General features: G+C 27.6%; 1 protein-coding gene across 1 annotated transcript in view; it reads right to left on the minus strand.

Moving 5' to 3' along the window:
- The window catches only part of LOC136079123 (uncharacterized), a 60,466-nt gene that overhangs the window by 11,117 nt on the left and 28,737 nt on the right, over positions 1 to 20,612 (minus strand). Inside the window, exon 7 of the mRNA XM_065794840.1 lies at positions 9,535 to 9,582. Coding sequence (XP_065650912.1) covers positions 9,535 to 9,582 — 48 coding nt within the window. The remainder of the gene's footprint in view (positions 1 to 9,534; positions 9,583 to 20,612) is intronic.

The raw sequence follows: 20,612 nt of genomic DNA on the forward strand, positions 1-20,612 counted from the left end.
TCAAAGGTTTTGAGTGCTTTAATTGAGTCTTTTATAAATATATTACCATTTAAATATGCTTTAACACTTTAGAGTTGTTCTTTGAGTTTTTAGCCCGATTTAAATTAAAAGCTTTTATATCTTTTTTGACTCTTTTTTTAACATTTTTGTTCAATGTTTTATACTTATTTACCATGTCAGTTTGTTTAAATCTTGAATGCCTGCATTTGTACCATAATCTTTTCTTTAACTTAACCATTTTTCGAAGTTCTTTAGTCATCCATGGAGCATATTTTTTACCTGTATCGTAACTAATAATTGGCATAAATTTACCACATCCAGTATGATACATACTTAGCCATTTTTTATAAGCTTGACTAGTATTTAAATCTTTAAAATCATTTTCCCAATCAAAACTTATATTTGAAAGTTTTTCATAATTTCCTTTATTATATAATAATTTTTTTTTTATTTTTGGTTTTTGATCAATGTTGTTATTTTTATAAAAGTATTTAAAATTCAATATATGGTGTCCATATTCAATTTTACCTAGGGGAGGTAAGTGATTCAAAGAAAAAACCCGATTTCTGTGAGAACCAAGTCCAATAAATTTGTGTCAAACCCAAAGCTAACTTGAAATGTTGGCAACAAGACATTTTGACATATGAAGCAATCGCTTAAAAATTCTATAAGTTCTAAGGCAAATAAATCTGAATCATTTTCAAGTTTACATGACCCATCATTAAACTATTTTATATTTGAAAAATTAAAATCTCTACAGATTAGAATTCCTGTGTATTTACGATTTTTCCAAGCTTTATAAGCATGTCGAATAGATTTAGCTATTTTCTGGCAACTTGATATATCACTAGCACCTGTTCTATATATACATCCACATAAGATATTTTCCAGACCAATCTCAACTGATCACCATACTTTTTCGATGGCAGTATCAACTAAACAGTTTTCAGTTGCAGGATAAGATTTAATTGTATTTTTTATGTATATACAAAGTCCTCCACCTCTAATATGTCCACAATCTTTTCTATACAAGTTAAAACCATCAATATTTGTTGCTGATTTATCAGTCCACCAGGTTTCACAAAGCATAATAATTTGCATCTGATTAAAAGCTATTTCATAAATTAACTCATCAAATTTGTTATTCAGTGATGTGGCGTTTATATAAAAACAGTTTTGAAAATTACAACTCAGATGCACTTCTTTGCTATTACTATTTGAATCATCAAACATTGTTTTAATGTTTAGTGAATCATGTGGTTTGCACACAGAAATATTATCATTGGAACTCATACATTGATTTAAACTTTTCTTATCCTTTTGGTTTATTTTTTGACTAATTTGATCTGATCCTTTTAACTTGATTATGTCTGATTCCAAATCCAAAGGGATTATTTAACTGACCTCGAATTTAGCTCTTCATTTAGTTTATTTCTTTTTAAGATCAAGCTCTTTGTAAATTTTCTTTCTAATTCATTCTGGTCTGGATGAATAGATACTTTTTTAAATCTTTCAGAATCTTTTAGTTGCTTGGCAGCTTTTAATATTGAAAATTTATCTGAACTATCAGGTAATTTGATTAACAAAGGTGTACTTGTTTCCATTTTTGTATTATTTCCATTTGTATTTTTGAAGCGATGGATTCTCTTTATTTTGTCATGATTATTTTTTATTTCAGAAAAAAGATTTTTAAGAATATTTTCATCAAATCTTTTTCTATTTTCAGCATCCGAATCAGTCGAATTTTGTATACCAAAAATAATAATATTTAATTCTCTTTTACTTACATCTTTACTTAAATCTATAAAACTTTGTGTTATCTTTATTTCTTCTGTAGATTTATCGTACTTTTTATTATTAAATAGTTTACTCCAATCTAAAATGCTATCCCTTTTTTCTTATTTTAATACTCGTTCTGTTAATAAAACATTATCACACACTAATTTATCAATTTTCGACAAGTTTTCAATGTCTTTACGTTCCAATTCTGACAATCTAGTAATTATTTCTTCAAGCTGTTTTTTTAAAACATAATCAACTTTTGGTGCCATTTCATTACGTTAGGTTTATAAAGTTACAATTTTAAACTTTTTTAAATTTTTGAGCTATAAATTTTTAAAATAAAAACACGACCGCCATCTTTAATAGCACGCACGTTTTTTTCTAACGTTTTTTTAACCAAGTATTTTTAAAAAAAGTATTGAAAAAAGAAAAGACTTTCATAATTGGGAACCTAAGTATGAATTATTTTCTATACAATAACGAAAATAAAATTAAAAACTTTTACGATTCTTTTTTTGAAACTGGAGCAATACCCTTGATTAAACGCCCAACAAGATTAACAAAAAAACTCAAGGTCTTTGATTAATAATATTATTACAACGGATATATCCGACAATGACATCCAAACAGGTATCCTATAATCGGACATACCTGATCATTTTCCAATATTTTTGTATAGCATCGTGCCTGCTGATGACACTAACTTAATCTTTTCCGATAATAACATATGCAAACTCTTATATACTATAAATGAGGAACTTAAAACCATATCCAAAAGTCAAATTGGGTTTTTTTCCACCCAGTCTCCTTAAAAACTTATTTACCCCAAAGTTTGCCTAAAATTTTTATTGATGATGTTTAAATAAAAGGACATAATGTGACAAAGTTCTTAGGTGTTTTTCTTGATGATAACATCACAGGGAAAAGGCACATCGACTATTAGGTACATAAATTGGTTCAAAAATTTCAAAAACTATTAGAATTTTATATAAAACTAGAACATATTTATGTAAAAAAAGTTTAACTCAACTTTACTACTCTTTAATTCGTAATTATTTAAATTATGCTAATGTTGCATGGGGAAGCACTAAAAAAAAGTTAAAATGCTTTTATTGTTGTCAGAAACATACGATCCATTAAATAAATTTTGCGAATCGATACACTCATTCCAAACCACTTTTTATTGAAATGAAAATTCTCAATATTTATGAGCTTTATGTTTTTAATGTTTTGTGCTTTATGTATATGTGGAAAAATGATATACATTAACCCGTTTTAAAGATCTCTTTTGTTTAAACCTTTGAATAAATATACACTAAGAAACAATAACTTTAAACATGAGCCCTTTTGTCGAACCAAGTTTAATCAGACTTGCATTGCTTATCGTGCATATATATGAAAGATCACAATCTTCAGGATTCAATTTAGATTTTTTGTTACTACTTTCAAATAAAAGTGAAGTTTTAATGAACGATATTAGGCTACAAGCAGATATTAATTTAGAAAATAGAAATGATAATAGGCAAGTTAATCGTCGCGGAAATGAAAGAGATAGGCTTAGGCGAGATGAAGTTAAAAATCGAAAAAAATGCTAGAAATACTGCTAGGCAAGCAGCAAATAATTCGAACCCACATAAACAGAGCTTGGTTAGGCGAGTTGAAAATAATCGTCGCGGAAATGAAAGAGCTTAAAAAGAGATGAAATTAATAATCGACAAAATGCTAGAATTGCTGCTAGATACGAAAGAATGTATTGTATAACAAGAAGTAATACTATTCCAGATTATAATTATTTAGGAGAATTGAATTATATTTGTCGACATTGTGGTGCATAAAAAATTTCCCGATAATACACATTTTTTATGTTGCCATAATGCAAAGGTAGTTTAATCGTAACCTTCCCCATTTCCACACAATTTACAAGATTTATTTAAAGGAACCTATGAAGTGGAAGATGAAGAAATTCATCAAGCTGTTATAAAAAGTCGTTCTGTAAAAATATCTGTACTTGAAAGTCAAGATGACGTTACTATAATCTTCCTTTACATAATTAAGTTGCAGTTATATTTGTTGGTGAAGATGGTGCCCCACCTGCTTCCAGGGAAGATGTTTTTTATCCAAGAGGTCAACCTCTTAAAAGTATATAAAGTATGTCTGCCAACTTAGATCCTATGATTTGTCCTCTATTTTTTCCAAGGGGAGATGCTGGTTGGCATAATCAATTGGTTCACAACCCTAAACGTGCTACATTGGTTAAAAATCAAGTTACATTATTTCAGTATCACAATTATAAATCTTTAGTTAGACAATTTCTTTCTAATTTCTTTCAAATCTGGAATTTCTTCAGAAATTCCAGATTTGATTGTTAATCGTTATTTTTATGAGGTTGTTAAAACTTGCATGATTCACGGTTTATGTGGCATACTGAATCCAAATTCTTCCTGCATTAAAGATGGGGTGTGCAGCAAAAACACAGTAGCAATTCAAATTGGTTATCCACGCTATAGACGTCGTGATAATGGTTTGGCCATCAATACTAAAGGTAACAATTTAGTTAACCGCTGCGTAGTATCTTACAATCCATGGTTATCAAAGAAGTATGTTGAAGCTTGAATGTCTGTTAAGGCTGTTAAATAATTGTTTAAATACATATACAAGTGCCACGAATGTGCTAATATTTTATTAAATGAACAAATTAAACATTATTAAGTAAACACTTTTTTAGATTGCCGTTATGTTAGTGCACCTGAAGCATTGTAGCAAATTTTTGAGTATCCAATAAGTCATGTCACACATTATTATACGCATTAAAGTACATCTACCTGAAAATCAATTAGTGTATTTTAGAGAAGGAGCAAAACTGGTAGTTCAAATAATGATACGTAAAGGAAACCTTTATTAAGTAAACACAACAGTGGAAACCTTTACGTATCAAATAATGATGCGTAAAGATTTCCACTGGTAGTGGAGAAACCTTTACGTATCAATATTTGATTGCTGAAACCATATGTAGGGGCTTTAAAACTGCTGCAGCTGCATGAACTGACATAGCAGCAACTCTTCTTACAAATTGATCTACAATGAATGGCTAATTATTTCTTTTTTTTTATATAATATTTTTAGCATTCTTTTCATTCTGTGAATTGGTGATGTTATGCTTTAAATTTTGATTAAATGAAATTGCAAATATTTATAGTTTTTACTATATCCTTCTATTTGTAATTTTAGAGTCGTTAACATTTGAGCAGTACAGAAATTATTGCTCACAACACCCGGGCCTCTCTCGGAGAGATCCTTCAATAAGTGGTGTAGTACGGGCGGTATGGATAAGCTCTTCTTCAAATGGAAGGCTCATCCATAACGGGATGTTGGGAGACAATGAAGAAAAAACAGCAACCAAAATGTTATAAATGTCTTCTATCTACGAAGATATTTTTAACTTTTTTGTTGCTGCTATTTCTTCGGGGATTTTTTTTTTAATTTAATTTTGTACTTTTTTTTAATGATATTTTATGTTGTATATTTGATTTGTTTTGGTTTTTTTAATTAAAATTTTATTTGTTTTTCACCAATTAAACTTAAATATAGTTAAATTGATTCATCACCCAATTATCAAAATATAATGATCAATTCAATTGTTAAAAATAATGAATTGGTAGTTTAATTTATTGCACTCACTTCTTGTAAAATTCACTATTAGCCAAAACAATATATTAAGCTATATAAATGCATATTGTTTATATCTCAATTTGATTTTTTATCTTTAATGTTTATAGCTTAGCTCCTTTAAGCTTTTTTTATTTTGCTTTGTAATTAAGATATTTTAAACCTATTGTAATGTCTTTTAAATTAAACTAAAGTTTACTAAAAGCCAACATAAAACAACTTCATAAAACAACACTAACGAACTGCATCTTGACAGCAACTGAAGTATGACAACAGGTTACCGAAAAGCAGGTAAGATGCTTTTCAATTTTTTTGTTTTTTTCATTCATGTCTACTTATCGGTTACAACTTTTATTTTAGGTTTTTTATATGACGCATTAATGCAATATAAAAGATCAAAGTTTACATATGTTCTTAAATTTGTTATACGCATGTTTGATTGTAAATTTAATTTTTTTTTTGTTTGAAATGTATTTATACTCAACTGCTTAGTTATTTTAATAACTTTATTTAGTTGTGTGCATTCAACGTTTTAAAAATAATTTTCTTTATTAAAAAAAAATGTAACAAGGGGATACTAAAAAATTAATAACTCCTATATAATATATGTTCACTTCATATTAATCTTATATATAATTAAAGTTCATGTTTTAAAAAATATTTCAAGAGTTTAGTTGATATTTTCGTCAATTTAAAGCGTGACGAAGTGTTATTATTTTGTCTCAGTAACTAAAACGTATTAGTTGAACTTAGGAATGTCGAGGAAAACGGTTCTGCCTCACACTGATATGAACTATTTCAGTTGTAAATTACTCAAATAATATTAATTAATTGGTAAATTATTTTACCTCTTGCTTTTTATATTAATTTTGCAGATGGTTTAATTTTTTCAATTCGAAGGTGTTTTTCTAAAAGGGTATTAGTTAAGGTTTCGCAACTTTAAATTGTAGAAAACAGCCACTATAAATTTAATATGTAACAGACCGACCATAACCCGTATTACTGGTTGCTCTATGCTAGTTTATTATAAGTATATCTACGCCAGCCGATTAATTATATTTAAACATGCCTGATTTTAGTACAAATTTATTCAAAAACTCCAAAAACGCTTATTCCTCTAGTTTTTTTCCTTGAACATTAGCTCTTTGGAATTCGCTTCCTTCATCTTGCTTTCCTGATTCATATAAATTGCAATCCTTCAAGTCGACCGTCAATCGTTATCTTGCTCTACAATCTTTATCTTTTCTCTTCCAGTAACTTCCAACTCTAATTAGTGGTTGATTGCAGCCTTGTTGGAAGCGAAGATTTGAAAAAAAAGCGTTTATTTTTAAGGGCCTTAATGAGATAGATAAGTACCTATAAATAATCTCTAATCTGAACCAAGCGAGACTTTAATATGTTTACTTTTTTTACTTTTTGTTTACTTATTTAACCATCTAATTACTAACGCGACAATTCTAAGGAGAATTCTAAGGATAAACTTTATTATAATTCAAGTCATCGAAAAACCTTAACTTTTGAGCTTCCCAAAGAAGTTTTAAAGTTTCGCTTTCCTAATAATGGTAACGTCTTATTTAAAGTGTTTCACTTTAGTTGCAATATTAATAATAATGTAAATCCTGTTGTCATAAACCCTCCTATCAATTATAACAACGTCATTTCCTTTATCTTTTAAGGATATCTGATTCGTTATCCAAAAGCTTTTATAAATGAAATTTTTTTAAAAAAAAAGTGGAGTTGTTTTATAAACATAATTACATTTTTGCTGCTTTTCCTTTTGGAAAACCATGTCTTCATATTTTTGAAATATAAAAAACATTCTTTTACGATGAAAAAATAAGAAAACTCAAAAACATCATTTTTAAGCAAAATATGTAGATCAAAAAACATTTGCAAAACTTTTCCATAGAAAACCTTCACTAGATTCTTGTACCTGCTTTTGCAGTTTTACTTTATATAAATTAAATCATATAAACTGTTAAATTGATAAAAATTTCAAAATTAAAAATACTCTTGTTCTTCGTTACTATATTAACAAACCTTTTAAAACTCTCAAATTGATATGTACTCATCTTAGATAATAGAAAAAATCTACAACTTTTACCTATAATTATTTAAATAATTATGATTTTCCTTAACCGTCTGAAAACCAAACATATTCTTGCTAATTTATATTCCCTTTTGTTGGTATAATATTTGAGCTCACGAAACGAAAATTATACGCAATTATTAAGAGACATTGTACGTTGTTTACTTTAAGGTCGGAATTCACTTTGCTAAAAGCGTCTAATTTTTTTTTATTTAAAGATCACCATCGTGAAGATTTAAAATCTTTCGTTGTAAAAAAAATTTTTTGTGCAAGGCGTAAATCTTTTCATATTGGTGAAACTACTGGCCACTTAAAGACACGAATGATAAAACACTAAAGAAGGGATAAAAACTCTCTTATATAAGCATCTTTATGAAAAATAAAATTACTTTACTAATAATAATGATGAATGCTTTCCAACTTAGCATCGTGCCAATAATAAAACTGAATTAAAAGTTAAAGCAGGTATTCACATAGAATGAGAAAAACCCGATATTTATATATATATATACATATATATATATATATATATATATATATATATATATATATATATATATATATATATATATATATATATATATATATATATATATATATATATATATATATATATATACATATATATATATATATATATATATACATATAAATATATATATATATATATATATATATATATATATTCATGTATATATATATATATATATATATATATATATATATATATATATATATATATATATATATATATATATATATATATATAATATGTGTAATGTATATATACATTATATATATATAACCTTTCGTCAATGTAGCAGCACTCCTCTCATGTTTATTTATTAGTCAGTTAACGTATGAAAATTATTATATATATATACACATATATATATATATATATATATATATATATATATATATATATATATATATATATATATATATATATATATATATATATATATATATATATATATATATAATATGTGTAATGCATATATACATTATAAATATATTACAAACTATTCGTCAATGTAGCAGCACTCCTCTCATGTTTATCTATTAGTCAGTTAACGTATGTAAACAGTAAAAATAATTATAATAAAAACATTTGGACTGTTTTGTTTTTTTTTTAACAAAAAAGAATATTATTGTTTTTAAAAAAGTTCATGTCTTTTATTAGTTATTTACGATATTAACTGAAATATTTGACATAACTGTTTTTAATTTTATCTTGTAATTTGTTAAAAAGTAGTATCAAAGAGCCATTTTTAACAACAAACAGTAATTTTAAGGCCTTTACTATATATATGTATATATATATATATATATATATATATATATATATATATATATATATATATATATATATATATATATATATATATATATATATATATATATATATATATACGTATATATATATATATATATATATATATATATATATATATATATATATATATATATATATATATATATATATATATATCCTTTGCCCACTGAGATGTATACTTTATATAAACAACTAAATAAGAAAAAAAATAAAAAAGAAGTCGCTCCGATGTTTCGTATACTCTTTTACACGTTTTTTTTTTCAATTCCATGTATGTTAATTTTAAAGACTCCATACTTTTTCACAAACTGTGTTGTTTAGATTGGATTTTGGGGAGAAAATAATTTTTAATTGACTATTTTACATTACGGTTTTCTTAACTAGGATTTAATTTAGTGAACGAAAGACTTTTAAATAGTGAAAGATTTTTCTTTTGCCAAACTCTTGCTACCGAGTTTAAGTTGTCATTTTCCCAGCGGTGAACAGCCATATTAAAATGATTTACTCTTTTTTAACCTAGGTTTCTATTATCTAAGTTTTCTAAACAGTCAGTTTGCTAAACTTGTTTGCTGAATGATTTAGGTCTAGATAAAATGCCACTGATGCTAAAGTAAGGACATATTTTAATGTATTAAGTGGAAAATAAATGTTAAAATACCTTCGCATAGACCAGTTGTTTTATTGAAAATGTAACCAAATTTACAGACTAAAAACAAAAAAATACCTGTTATTATTATAGATTTTATTACTATTACGATGAATATGATCATGATCATAATCATCATCATCATCATCATCATCATCATCATCATCATCATCATCATCATCATCATCATCATCATTATTGTTAATGTCATCAATATTTTAGTATCGTTGTTACTGCGTTTGCTCAAAGTAATTTATATTTAATAAATATTTAAACTATAAGAAGCATTTAACTTACAACAGCACTTACAATAATGAAATTGTTATTGTTATTGTAAACATTTTTACAAAATGTTAACTATGACAATAGTTAATAACATTCAAACACACCACTAACATGCAAAAATGAGTATATACTTGTATCAAATAATATAAATGTCATATGAAGCTTACATATATTAGCTGTTATACAAAGTTTTAAATTTTTTTGATGAATCCAAACACAAAATTAATACAAAAACATTCTTTCGAAGAAATTGCTATTGCAAAATATTTGTATACCAAAGATTATTTCAACTTGTGGAGCAAGTTGAAATAATCTTTGTGATTTTGTCAAGTTTTTTTAGCAGAAAGAAGGTTGTAGGTGACAAAGTTGGCTTTTTTGAATGCTATGCGTAATACAGTTCCACATATATTTATATTTCTTTAGAGTAAACTACAAGAACTATGATAAATAAAGCACGTGCAAGAAGCTTAGGGTTTTGTAACAAAAGTGGTTGGATGACAAATCCCACTTTTAAGTTGCAATAAAGCACTTTTTATCCTATACTAAGCCATCTGTTGATTATTTAGTGTTGTTAATAATAGATAACCATGAAAGCACATACTTTGAAAAAAAAACTTCAAAAGGAAACTTTTTGGTTTTATTAACATTTTTGCTACACAATCATAGATTGCAGACATTAGATGTTTCAATGTTTAGTTCTTTTAAATCTTGTATTCATTTTCTAAGAATTTGCTTCCAATCCTGAAAGTGTGATGGACATTTAAATTTTACCTCAGCTAACGCGCATAGCATATAATATTTCGTTCACATTAAAAAATATTTGTGGCGGGTTTCTAAAATCTGGAACCTTTCCACATAAAAAAATATTTGAGGAAAGTTATTTATATCATCTATTGTTAGTGACAGACCTTATTCAATCAAACAATAAAAAAGGCAACAATCAGATAATCAAAGTTTATATATATAAAACATATACAAAAAAACAAGCATTTTTTTAGAACCATCAATAAAAATAGTTTCCCCTGAAACCATTCATCTATGCCCTACAAAAAAAAAAAAAAAAAACAGGGTAAAAGTACTTTATTAACTAAATCTCCAGAAAAATCAGTAAGTTATTGAAAAACTGTTCAAAGTGATAAAAATAACACAAAAAAAAAACAAATAAAAAAAGTTGGATTCAGAGAATTGGAAGAATTAGTAAACTGAATAGAACTTTTAATTGTATGATCTGTAAAAAAGGTACTAGTCACAGGTGTACTTGTTAGCCGCCGCCACTATCCATCCGCCGCCGCCAATTTCTTTAACTGTCAGTAACCGCCAGTTGTTTACTAATAGTCATATTTAGCCGCTATTTTAATTCAAATCTAACCGCCGCACAGTGGGCCGGATATTAGACATATCATGGACAAAATTATTTTGATCTTTTCCTAAAACCATTTATATGTCCAAAGAATCACTTTTTATTAAGATATATTTACTTTTATTATAAGTTTTAGTAAAATAGTTGCCAATAATAAAAATTATTTAGCAAACTTTATAAAGCTTTAAAAACGCGGATTCAAATTTTTTTAATTTCAAATCGTATAACTTCTTAAAATCGTGGAACTGAATAACAAACTCTTCTGGTGGAATAAACTTAAAATAAAAATTGATGCAACAACCTTTAAAAGTAAAAATGCGCACTTACTTCGGAAAAAATGAAAATTTATCACTAGATTTGAAACTTTATTACCGATATTATTATATAATCGATTTGAAATATATAAATAAATATATCGGAATAAATAAAAAATATAAATAAGTGAATAGATTTCAAAATCTATTATTGATATTATTACATGATCACGACGTTTTGAATAAGTCTGTAGATTATTTATCATCTCTATATATAATAATGTATAACTTTTATTTTTAATATACTGACCACAGATTCTGGGTGAATGATATTAAACGTTTTTATTATTTTAAGTCTACTGAGTTCTAAAGGTATTATACAAATAATCAACAGGTACTCTTTATACGTCATACATTTAATTTTAGCTTACCTGTTTGTAAACACTATATCCTAAAGCACCATCAAAACCAGCCTTGCATCTAAACATTAGTTTAGTTTAGTCCTTAGCATTGTGATTACCACAGTAGTTTGTATATCACATAGCTTTTTAAGAGTATGTTTTAGATGATCTTTTAGTAATATTTGTACTGACTAGCCATCTACTTGAATGTTCTTTGGATAGCATTTAGCTTTTGAAGATCTTATACCATTATATAAAGAATATGTGGTAGCCTTTTTTTTCAGCAACATTTCTTCGAAGCTGTTATGTTGATTATGATATATCACTATTAATAGTTAATGATAAAGTTTCATCAGGTGAATATATGTAACCAGGTTTAATGGGGTTTTTATTTCAAATTTCAGATATTTTTGTGTCAGTTTCGTACTTAAATTCACTTCTTTGTTTTAATTTTATTGCATGATGTAATTTATGGCTAAATAAAATATTACTAACATTCTTAGGCTTAAATTTTGTTCTGTTACAACCTTTTCAAAAGAGCCACATGGTTTCCCATTTTCATTAACTGATGATGTGGCATTTAATGTACCGAATGTGTATTGAAAATCTTGAGCTAGCCAATTTTCATTACTTCTCTCAAAATGAGTATTACCATTGTTTGCAGCTATTAACTTTTTACATTATAATTTTATAAAGTTTTTCACTCATAATCTTCTAGCTTAACATCTGCAGAAACTAGAACAGCTAATTTCAATGAAAAGAATAGTATATCATTAGGAACTAGTTTATTTTGTGGTAAAAGTCCGTAAATGTCACCAATTTTTATTTTATTGCTAAACAAAAAAACAGAAAAATTGTTAAGTAAACAGTGCAATTTGTATTGGATTAAATAACAAACAAAATAGCATGTATTTTTGTTTACAAGAAATAAAAATTGATTTCAAGCAAATAACATTTTAAGTCAAGTTACAAGTCATTGTTTTAAAATGTTTAAGAAACCCAAAAGGGGAAGTTAGGGGCAATGCATTTAGTTCAAATTGGTTGTATACATTAGGGGTATGACTAAAAATAAAATTTAAGAATTTTTTATTCCCCATGTAACCATGAGTGGAGAAATTATATTTATAAACATAAAATATATTTTTTTTATGTAAATTGTCAAAAAAGATCACCCCTCAAGCTGAAAATAATTTTTCCTATCTTTTTAGTGAGTTATAAATTAGAAATATAATAGAGAACCCAATCTTACTCAATATACAACTGTGATCACAAACATCATAAATTCTACAGATTTCTTTACAAGATAACTGAAACTTTTAATAACTGCAATTTTCGATTTGAACCCTGTTGGACCGCGCGGAAGTGCTTCAGCATTTTATAATTGGTTTTTTGTATATAACCGGAATTGTCTTCTTTAACTTTGTCAAACTGTTATCTTGTGTTTTGAACATTATGTCCAAAAATAAAGTTGCTTCAAACAAGAATAAGAAAGTTTGGGAATCAAATTTAGTAAGGTTTAAAAAGCTAAAACTTCCAGAAAATGTACTACTGTTGTTAAAAGTATTAGTGAAATGAATAAGATGCCAACAGAACAGCGTATCATTGATCGATTTAAAATTTTGTCATCAAATGTGAAAAGTAGAAAGGAGAGAATTGCAATTGTGGCTGAAGAAACTAAATTGCTATGGAGAAAGCTAAATATTCCTATTCAACAAGGGAAATCGGCAGCAGAAAGAAAAATAGAAAATGTATTGAAAAAACTTGACAAAGATAGTCGAAAACTCAAAATTTTACACGATTGTTTGACATAACCGATGAGGAAGGTGAATGGTTGTGTCAGGAAGATAAAGAATTTTATTGTCTTCAAAAGTCAACAAATGGAAGAGCTGGATATTGTACCACAATTAAAGATGCTGAAGGTATTCATCCAAGAAAATTAGTGTTGATAAAGAAACAAATGTCCATCAGTCAAGGACAAGATTTTGTTGAATCAGCTAGTGAAGGAGAAACTTCAGAAAGTGAAGAGCAGTGTTCCAGCAGTGATATTGAAGCTGAAGGTTCTTCATCATCATCTAAAAAACAAAAAACAAGTTCAGCAGTAAATTTAGTGATTTCTGCTAAGATTAGTACCAAAAAAGCACATAAAGTCTGTAAAACTCTTTCAGAAAGTGGTATTTCTATTCATACTCCAACGCAAAGTGGTATCTACAAAGGTGTTATGAAAGAAGGAGAAAAGTTGAAAGCAAATTATATGGAAAACCTAAAAAATGAAAAGTGGTCTTTGCACTTTGATGTAAAACAAATAAAGAAAATGGAACATCAAGTAGTTGTTTTTAAAAATGAAAATAGAGAGGTTAGGCTTGCTGTTCTGGAAATGATGAATGGAAAAAGTGAAACAATATATAATGTGATAAAGCATGTGCTAGATGAGTATGAGCTGTGGCCTGCCATAAAAATGATTGTATCTGACACACCATCTACAAATACAGGATTAAGAAATGGTGTAGTTACACGGTTACATTAACATTTTAAAACCGTTAAACTAGAAAAGCCTGTTTTTATTGGATGCCAACACCATATTCTAGATACTCTTTTGAAACATGTCATGAATGATCTTTTTGAAGGATCGACAATGTCACCATATCTCCATTACCCTTTTGTGACAAGGTTGCAGCAAGATTACGAGAACTTGAAGCTATTGTTTAGTAATATTGGAAATCCTTTGACGAAAGTGAAGCGAACTCGCTGGAGAGATGACATGGATTTCCTGAATCACTTAATAGCATGTTATAGAAAGTTTAAAAGCACAGGTAACTTTCCAAAAGTTAATTTCAAATCACTTCCTGCTATAAGCAATGCAAGGTGGAATTCGAGAGCCATTTTTATTCTACTTGCTTACATTTTAGTACCAGAATACCAAGAATCAGAATCAGCTCAAGCAGCATGTGACTTTATCTGTGGTTCATGGGGTGATATATGGTTTGGGGCTCACTACTTCAATCCTGCAGACTTTGTTAATCTATTAGAAGCATGAAATGAGCATCCTAAAGCATTGAAATCATTGAAAAGGTTTTGGTCCACTGAGCCAACACCAATACCAACACAACGTTCAAATATATGTGCAGAACGTGCTGTGAAAGTGATGCAAGACTTAATGCCATTATGCCATAGCATAGAAAAACTAAATATTAAATACTTATTGTCAAATACACAGTAGACAAATTTTAATTATACATGTTTATTGGTTTCTATAAAGTAGTGGAAGATGTGTTGCAAAACTTCATTTTTTAAAAAAAATTTACAAATATTTTATAATTGGGGGTAAAATTTTTTGACATATAGTAAAAATGCTTGTTATTTTTCTGATTTTTGCACAAAATCTCCACTAAATTTAGTATGGAGATATAGGGTTGCAAAATTGTCATATCCCTAGTATACATATTACATTTACTAGTTCAAGTATTTAATATAGGTTCTCGTAGGTTCCCTAAATTATATGACGCTTTTTGTACAAAATAAAAGTAATAAATGTTAAAAATTCACCTCGTTATTTTACAGCCAGATTAAAAGTCTATTATAAAGACTGATCTTTACTTTAGATTTTTTTTCGAAAAGTTTTATTGTAAAATATTTTAAATATATAAACTAATTCCGTAAACTTTTAAAATTTTAAAAGTTACTGCTTATTATAGTATGTATAAAAAAAAAAAAATATCACGCTTTTTTAAAAAATAAACGTTTTTCATTATACATGAAACCGCAGCTAATTTTTGTGGCTTTAAAAAATACTTTTATACTCAAACAATTTTCAAAACTTTAAATTTGAGTATTACAAATATGTTTTAATATATGGTTTTGAATTTAAAAAATACTTATTTTTTAGGTTTTGTCCACCACCTGGCCCACTGTGCGCCGCTGTAAATACGGTTTAAAATACGGCTTACCCTTAACTTATACTGTTTTTAAAAATAACTTAACAGATTTCATTCTCATTATTGCAAATATGGTTTGTGTAAAATCTATAATTTTTTTTATTTTAACACTATGTTCAAGTATGTTAAATCCAAATTTAAATCTAAAACGAACTTTTGCGTGCTCTTGTTTGGCTCAATTTGTTATTTGACAGTATTTGCCGCTACATACGAGAACACCTGTTTTCCAGAAATATCTTGTTTTTATTTTCAGGGTACATTTCTTTTTGTTTAAATAGAGTTTTAATATATAAAGATCAATAGATAATACAGTGTTATATCGCTGTGAAGCAAATAAAAGTTTATCTTTAAAATATTTAAAGATTAAGTTATGCAGCACCTTTAAAAAAAAATATGAATCGCTTGTATGGACTTATTGTGGAGAACTAATAAATAAAGAGTGTCAAAATTTAGATAAAAATAATTGTTATTGCAAACCATGTTTGGAAATTAAAAAAGTCAAATTGGATAATAACAAGCCTTCCCACTTGTCTAAAATTTTTCAAATGCCCTGAAATCTTAATATTACTTAAGAAATGTCGAAATATTGTAACATGTTTAACTTCAAATCAACTTTACTTATTAATGAATTTTTGTGAACAAATGATGATGGAGATCGTTATGATAAATTAAGGAAAATTGCAAAAGCGAAAAAACTTGTTAAGCTTGATGAACAATCCCTAAGCTAATCAAGCAAGCCCAAATGACAATCCCATTATTTCGGATAGTGAAGATAAATGTCAAGAAAAAGATTTATTTGTAGAAAACTCAAGGTAAAAATCGAAACAACATAAAAGTTTAAAACTCCAAGTATGTAGTCGGTGGAACAGTGCACTATTTATAATAGAGTCAATTGATCAAATTTATTATGATGTAAAAAAACTTTTAATAAAAATTGGCAAAAGAGAACTGTGTCTCAATGAGTTTGAGCTACAGTTGGAGTTTTTACAAATTAAAGGAAAAAAACTATCAGCACTAAAATCACAAGATAAGACAGCTGAACTCAAATTAGTCTCACAAAGAGCAAGAAGGTCTGGTGAACTTTGCAAAAAATAAGACTCAACAAAAGAAAAGTTACTTCAATGACCACAAATATTAGTGAATGATAGAGTTAGAGAACTTGGTAATGACGATTGTTTATTGTTTCTTTATAATTTTTTGTACTTTAGTCCTTTTTAAATTTGTTAAAGAACTACTACACTCAAACCATAGACATTACTCAGTGAACTGTTTAATAGCCCGAGCGGTTGCATTATTACTATTAATAAACGCTAAGCCGTAACAAAGGGCTCCAAATGTGACCTTGGCAATGCACACCAAAAGTAAATACAGGGACACCATCCATGCGTAACATGGCGCTGTTAATAATTTGATATTTTTCAGCTGTTGATGGAATAAGTCTCTCTGAGAGCTACCACAGAGTTCGGGAGACCTAACTACTAGCCAACCTCAGAACCAAAAAACCGTTCCCCCATTAGGAGATAATAGAATGAGTTGCCTAGTCATAAAAAACAGAGACACAAGCAAAATCCATGCATTGAGTCAAGAAGATCCAGCATTCAACATCCTAAACGGGAAACAATGTATTAAAAATACATCTGCGCTAGCCTAATAGATGAAGAAGGGGTGCGTGGCTGGTCAACAGATAGAATCTGTTTACCCCTTAAGTTTGTATTGTTTACAAGGTCTTGACTTTTCTTATTTTAACCAAGTTATATGAAGTGAGCTTTTCAGTTGATATTATATTATTTAACTTTAATAATAAAATATGAAATGCTTCTTACATTTTAAGAAGCAATTTATGATATTTATCCGCTAGTATATTCTTGTTGTTCTTCTACTTGACTATTATTGTACTTATATTGGGTCTTCATATTTGAACAAAGAAAACAAAATTTAGCAGTATCATAGGTTTAAATAATGGTAGTATTACTTATTTTAAGCTGTATAATTAAAATAATATGTTTTAACTTTCTTGTTAATTTAGTTATGTAAAATTTACTAGTTGCACTCGTGTACATGGTTATGTTAAATTATTTTGTTCTGTTTTAGATAGCTGAAAATAGTGGAACAATATGCACCGTCAAATAGACAGACCAAATGGATGGCTGCTTAGTAACAACTTTAGCAACAATCTCAACCAAGCAGCAACCAAAGCAACAAAGTCACTGAAAGAAATTTGTTTTAAAAAACCAACTTTATGTTGTACCAATAATAGTTTAAAGTTTGATTAACAGTTGTTTTCAAGTTAGTGCAACTCAGAAAAAGAGTTCTGATACTACAATTACTAAGGTAGCTTACTAAGTTCCTGAAACCTTTTCAAAATTTGACAGATATTGTGAGTAGGGGAACTCTCTCTCTATTCTGCTAAGGATCAAACATAAAATTGCATTGCTTCGTATGGTTTATATTGATGATTTACCAGTTATAAAAAAGCTAAAAATGGCTTGTAGCTCAAAACTATAATAGCGTCCAAAACTGTCACAAACAGCCAAATTATAATGTCTGTTTAATCCAGCATTTAAGCCCATTTTTCTAAATAATGAAGCAATTAATATACTACTAGAGACTTAATCAAGTTTTACAAAAAGTGTAAACTCACTGGCAGCAGTTAGCAATGTAACTCATAACAATGACAATAAACTATTGAAAGATGGTAAGCTAGAAATAAATAAAGTATGTTATAAATAAAATAAAAATTATAAATGTTAAAAATACTAATTTAGTAAATTGTATGGCATGTTTAATTATAGTACTATAAATGAGTTTTTATACTATAGCTATTTCCATATAGTGTTATAATTTTAATATTAAAATGTTTGTATTGAATTATTTACATAGTTGATGTAAGTTAATTATTTTGTAGAAAATTATTCTACTGCAAAGAGATTTCTGTTTCAGGAAATTAAAGCTGCGCTTCTAAAATACGATCAAAATGGACATCAAAGTTTAGCCAGTCAACAATTTTATTAACTGTCTATCAACAGAAGTCAACAATTTTATTAATTGTCTACCAACAGAAGAGAAAGAAAAAGACCCTGTGGAGTTTTGGAAAAACAATCATAAAAACAGCCCTTTTTAAGACATGCCTACCTGGCATGTCTTAAAAAGGGCTCTACAAAACTATCTTTTAATTAAAGATAAGAGAAATGGATCTTTGGTCTATAGTGATACTGATGTCTAGTACTAAGTTTATAAGGTGTTGAGATCTGTTGCAGTATTCCACTATAGCTGCAGCTTTTTTCTCAACGATTGTGTATTTTTTTTATTTTTAGAAAATTTTTGAAAAAGATGGCAGCTAAATTTACGGATAATCTATTATTAAAAGAAAGTAAAACTAAGTACAACAATAATGCAAATCAAACAGAGACTATTAGTTACCTAAATGATTTTGAAAGCTTTTTACTAGATTTCGATGAACCACAAGTAAACTTGAGAATGGAACAGTCAAAAATCTTTATGAATGCCATAAACAACATCCATAAAAGAAAAAAAAGAGCAGATACGGAAAGTATTTACGAAGAAGTATTGAAACATTTTGAAAATCGGCTTGAAAAATTACATGTAAGTGAGTTTCTTAATTTACTTGTATCAAAAAACCTTTTAAGTTGCTCAATAAAAAATGCTAAGGAGTCGCATAAAGTACTTATAGTTTCTGAAACAAAATTAGAACCTGATCTTTGTATAATTAATTACAAAAAAGTTAAAACCTTAGAATCTGAAATTAAAATTTTGAATTACGAATTAAAAAACTCAAAAAGCAATGAAATTAGTCTTTCAATTTTAAAAGATGAAAATTTGTTTCTAAAAGAGGAGTTATCGGAGTTCAGGAAAATTATTGCCGTTTTAATCGATAAGCTAGAAGTCAAATCAACCGTGACTGATTTAAAAACAAGTCAAAACTTAAACTTTTAAAAACGATTTTGATTTTAATAGCCCATTAAACCAAAACTCAATTAATTCACTAAAAGCTGAAACCATTAATTCCTTCCGGCAACAAGAATGTAGTATTAAAATTATTGATAGTAAAAGCAAAGTGATTAAAGACCGTTTAAATAATGACTTAGCAGATGTTCGCCGTCAATTAAACATTAAATATTTAAATTTTTAAAAAAATAATATTCTTGAACTAGCTGTATCCTCAAACTCAAACAATAAAAAAACAATGTGTAATAACTAAATATAATATTATTGATAACTCTAATTTGTCTAATGAACACCTTGGGCTACGTGGTCTTCACCAAAACACATGAGGGTCAGGTAGACTTGAACCATGAACTTTATTGCATATCTAAAGTCTATTTGATAGACATTTCCCTATAGATTCTTATCACCAATCTACTTTACCAAGTACTATTGAAGAAATTAGTCTAAATTCTGATTTGGATAATCTAAGGGCCAAATATCCCAAAAATATCAGTTTAGCATTTTTAAATATTGATTCAATTCGTAAAAAATTTTCAGATATTGTTACCTATATAAATAAAAATGTTGATATACTTATTTTAGGTGAAACCAAGTTAGAGGACTCCTTTCCAATAAATCAATTATTATATCCAGGTTATAAAACGCCTTATCGGCTTGATATCTCTCAACATAGTGGAGGTCTTCTTGTAGACATAAATGAAAATATTATTTCTAAAAGATTAGCTAAAAAGGATTTCCCCAGAGACATTCAAACTATCACTTTTGAAAATAAATTAAGAATGCAGAAATGGCTCATAATAGCTACTTATAAACCCCCAAATCAGAACTGTGACTATTTATTCAATCACCTTAAAGGAGTACTTGACTTTTATTTGCAATCATATCTTGATTT

The sequence above is a fragment of the Hydra vulgaris genome, chromosome 04 (genome assembly GCF_038396675.1).
Source record: "Hydra vulgaris chromosome 04, alternate assembly HydraT2T_AEP".
NCBI lineage: Eukaryota > Metazoa > Cnidaria > Hydrozoa > Anthoathecata > Hydridae > Hydra > Hydra vulgaris.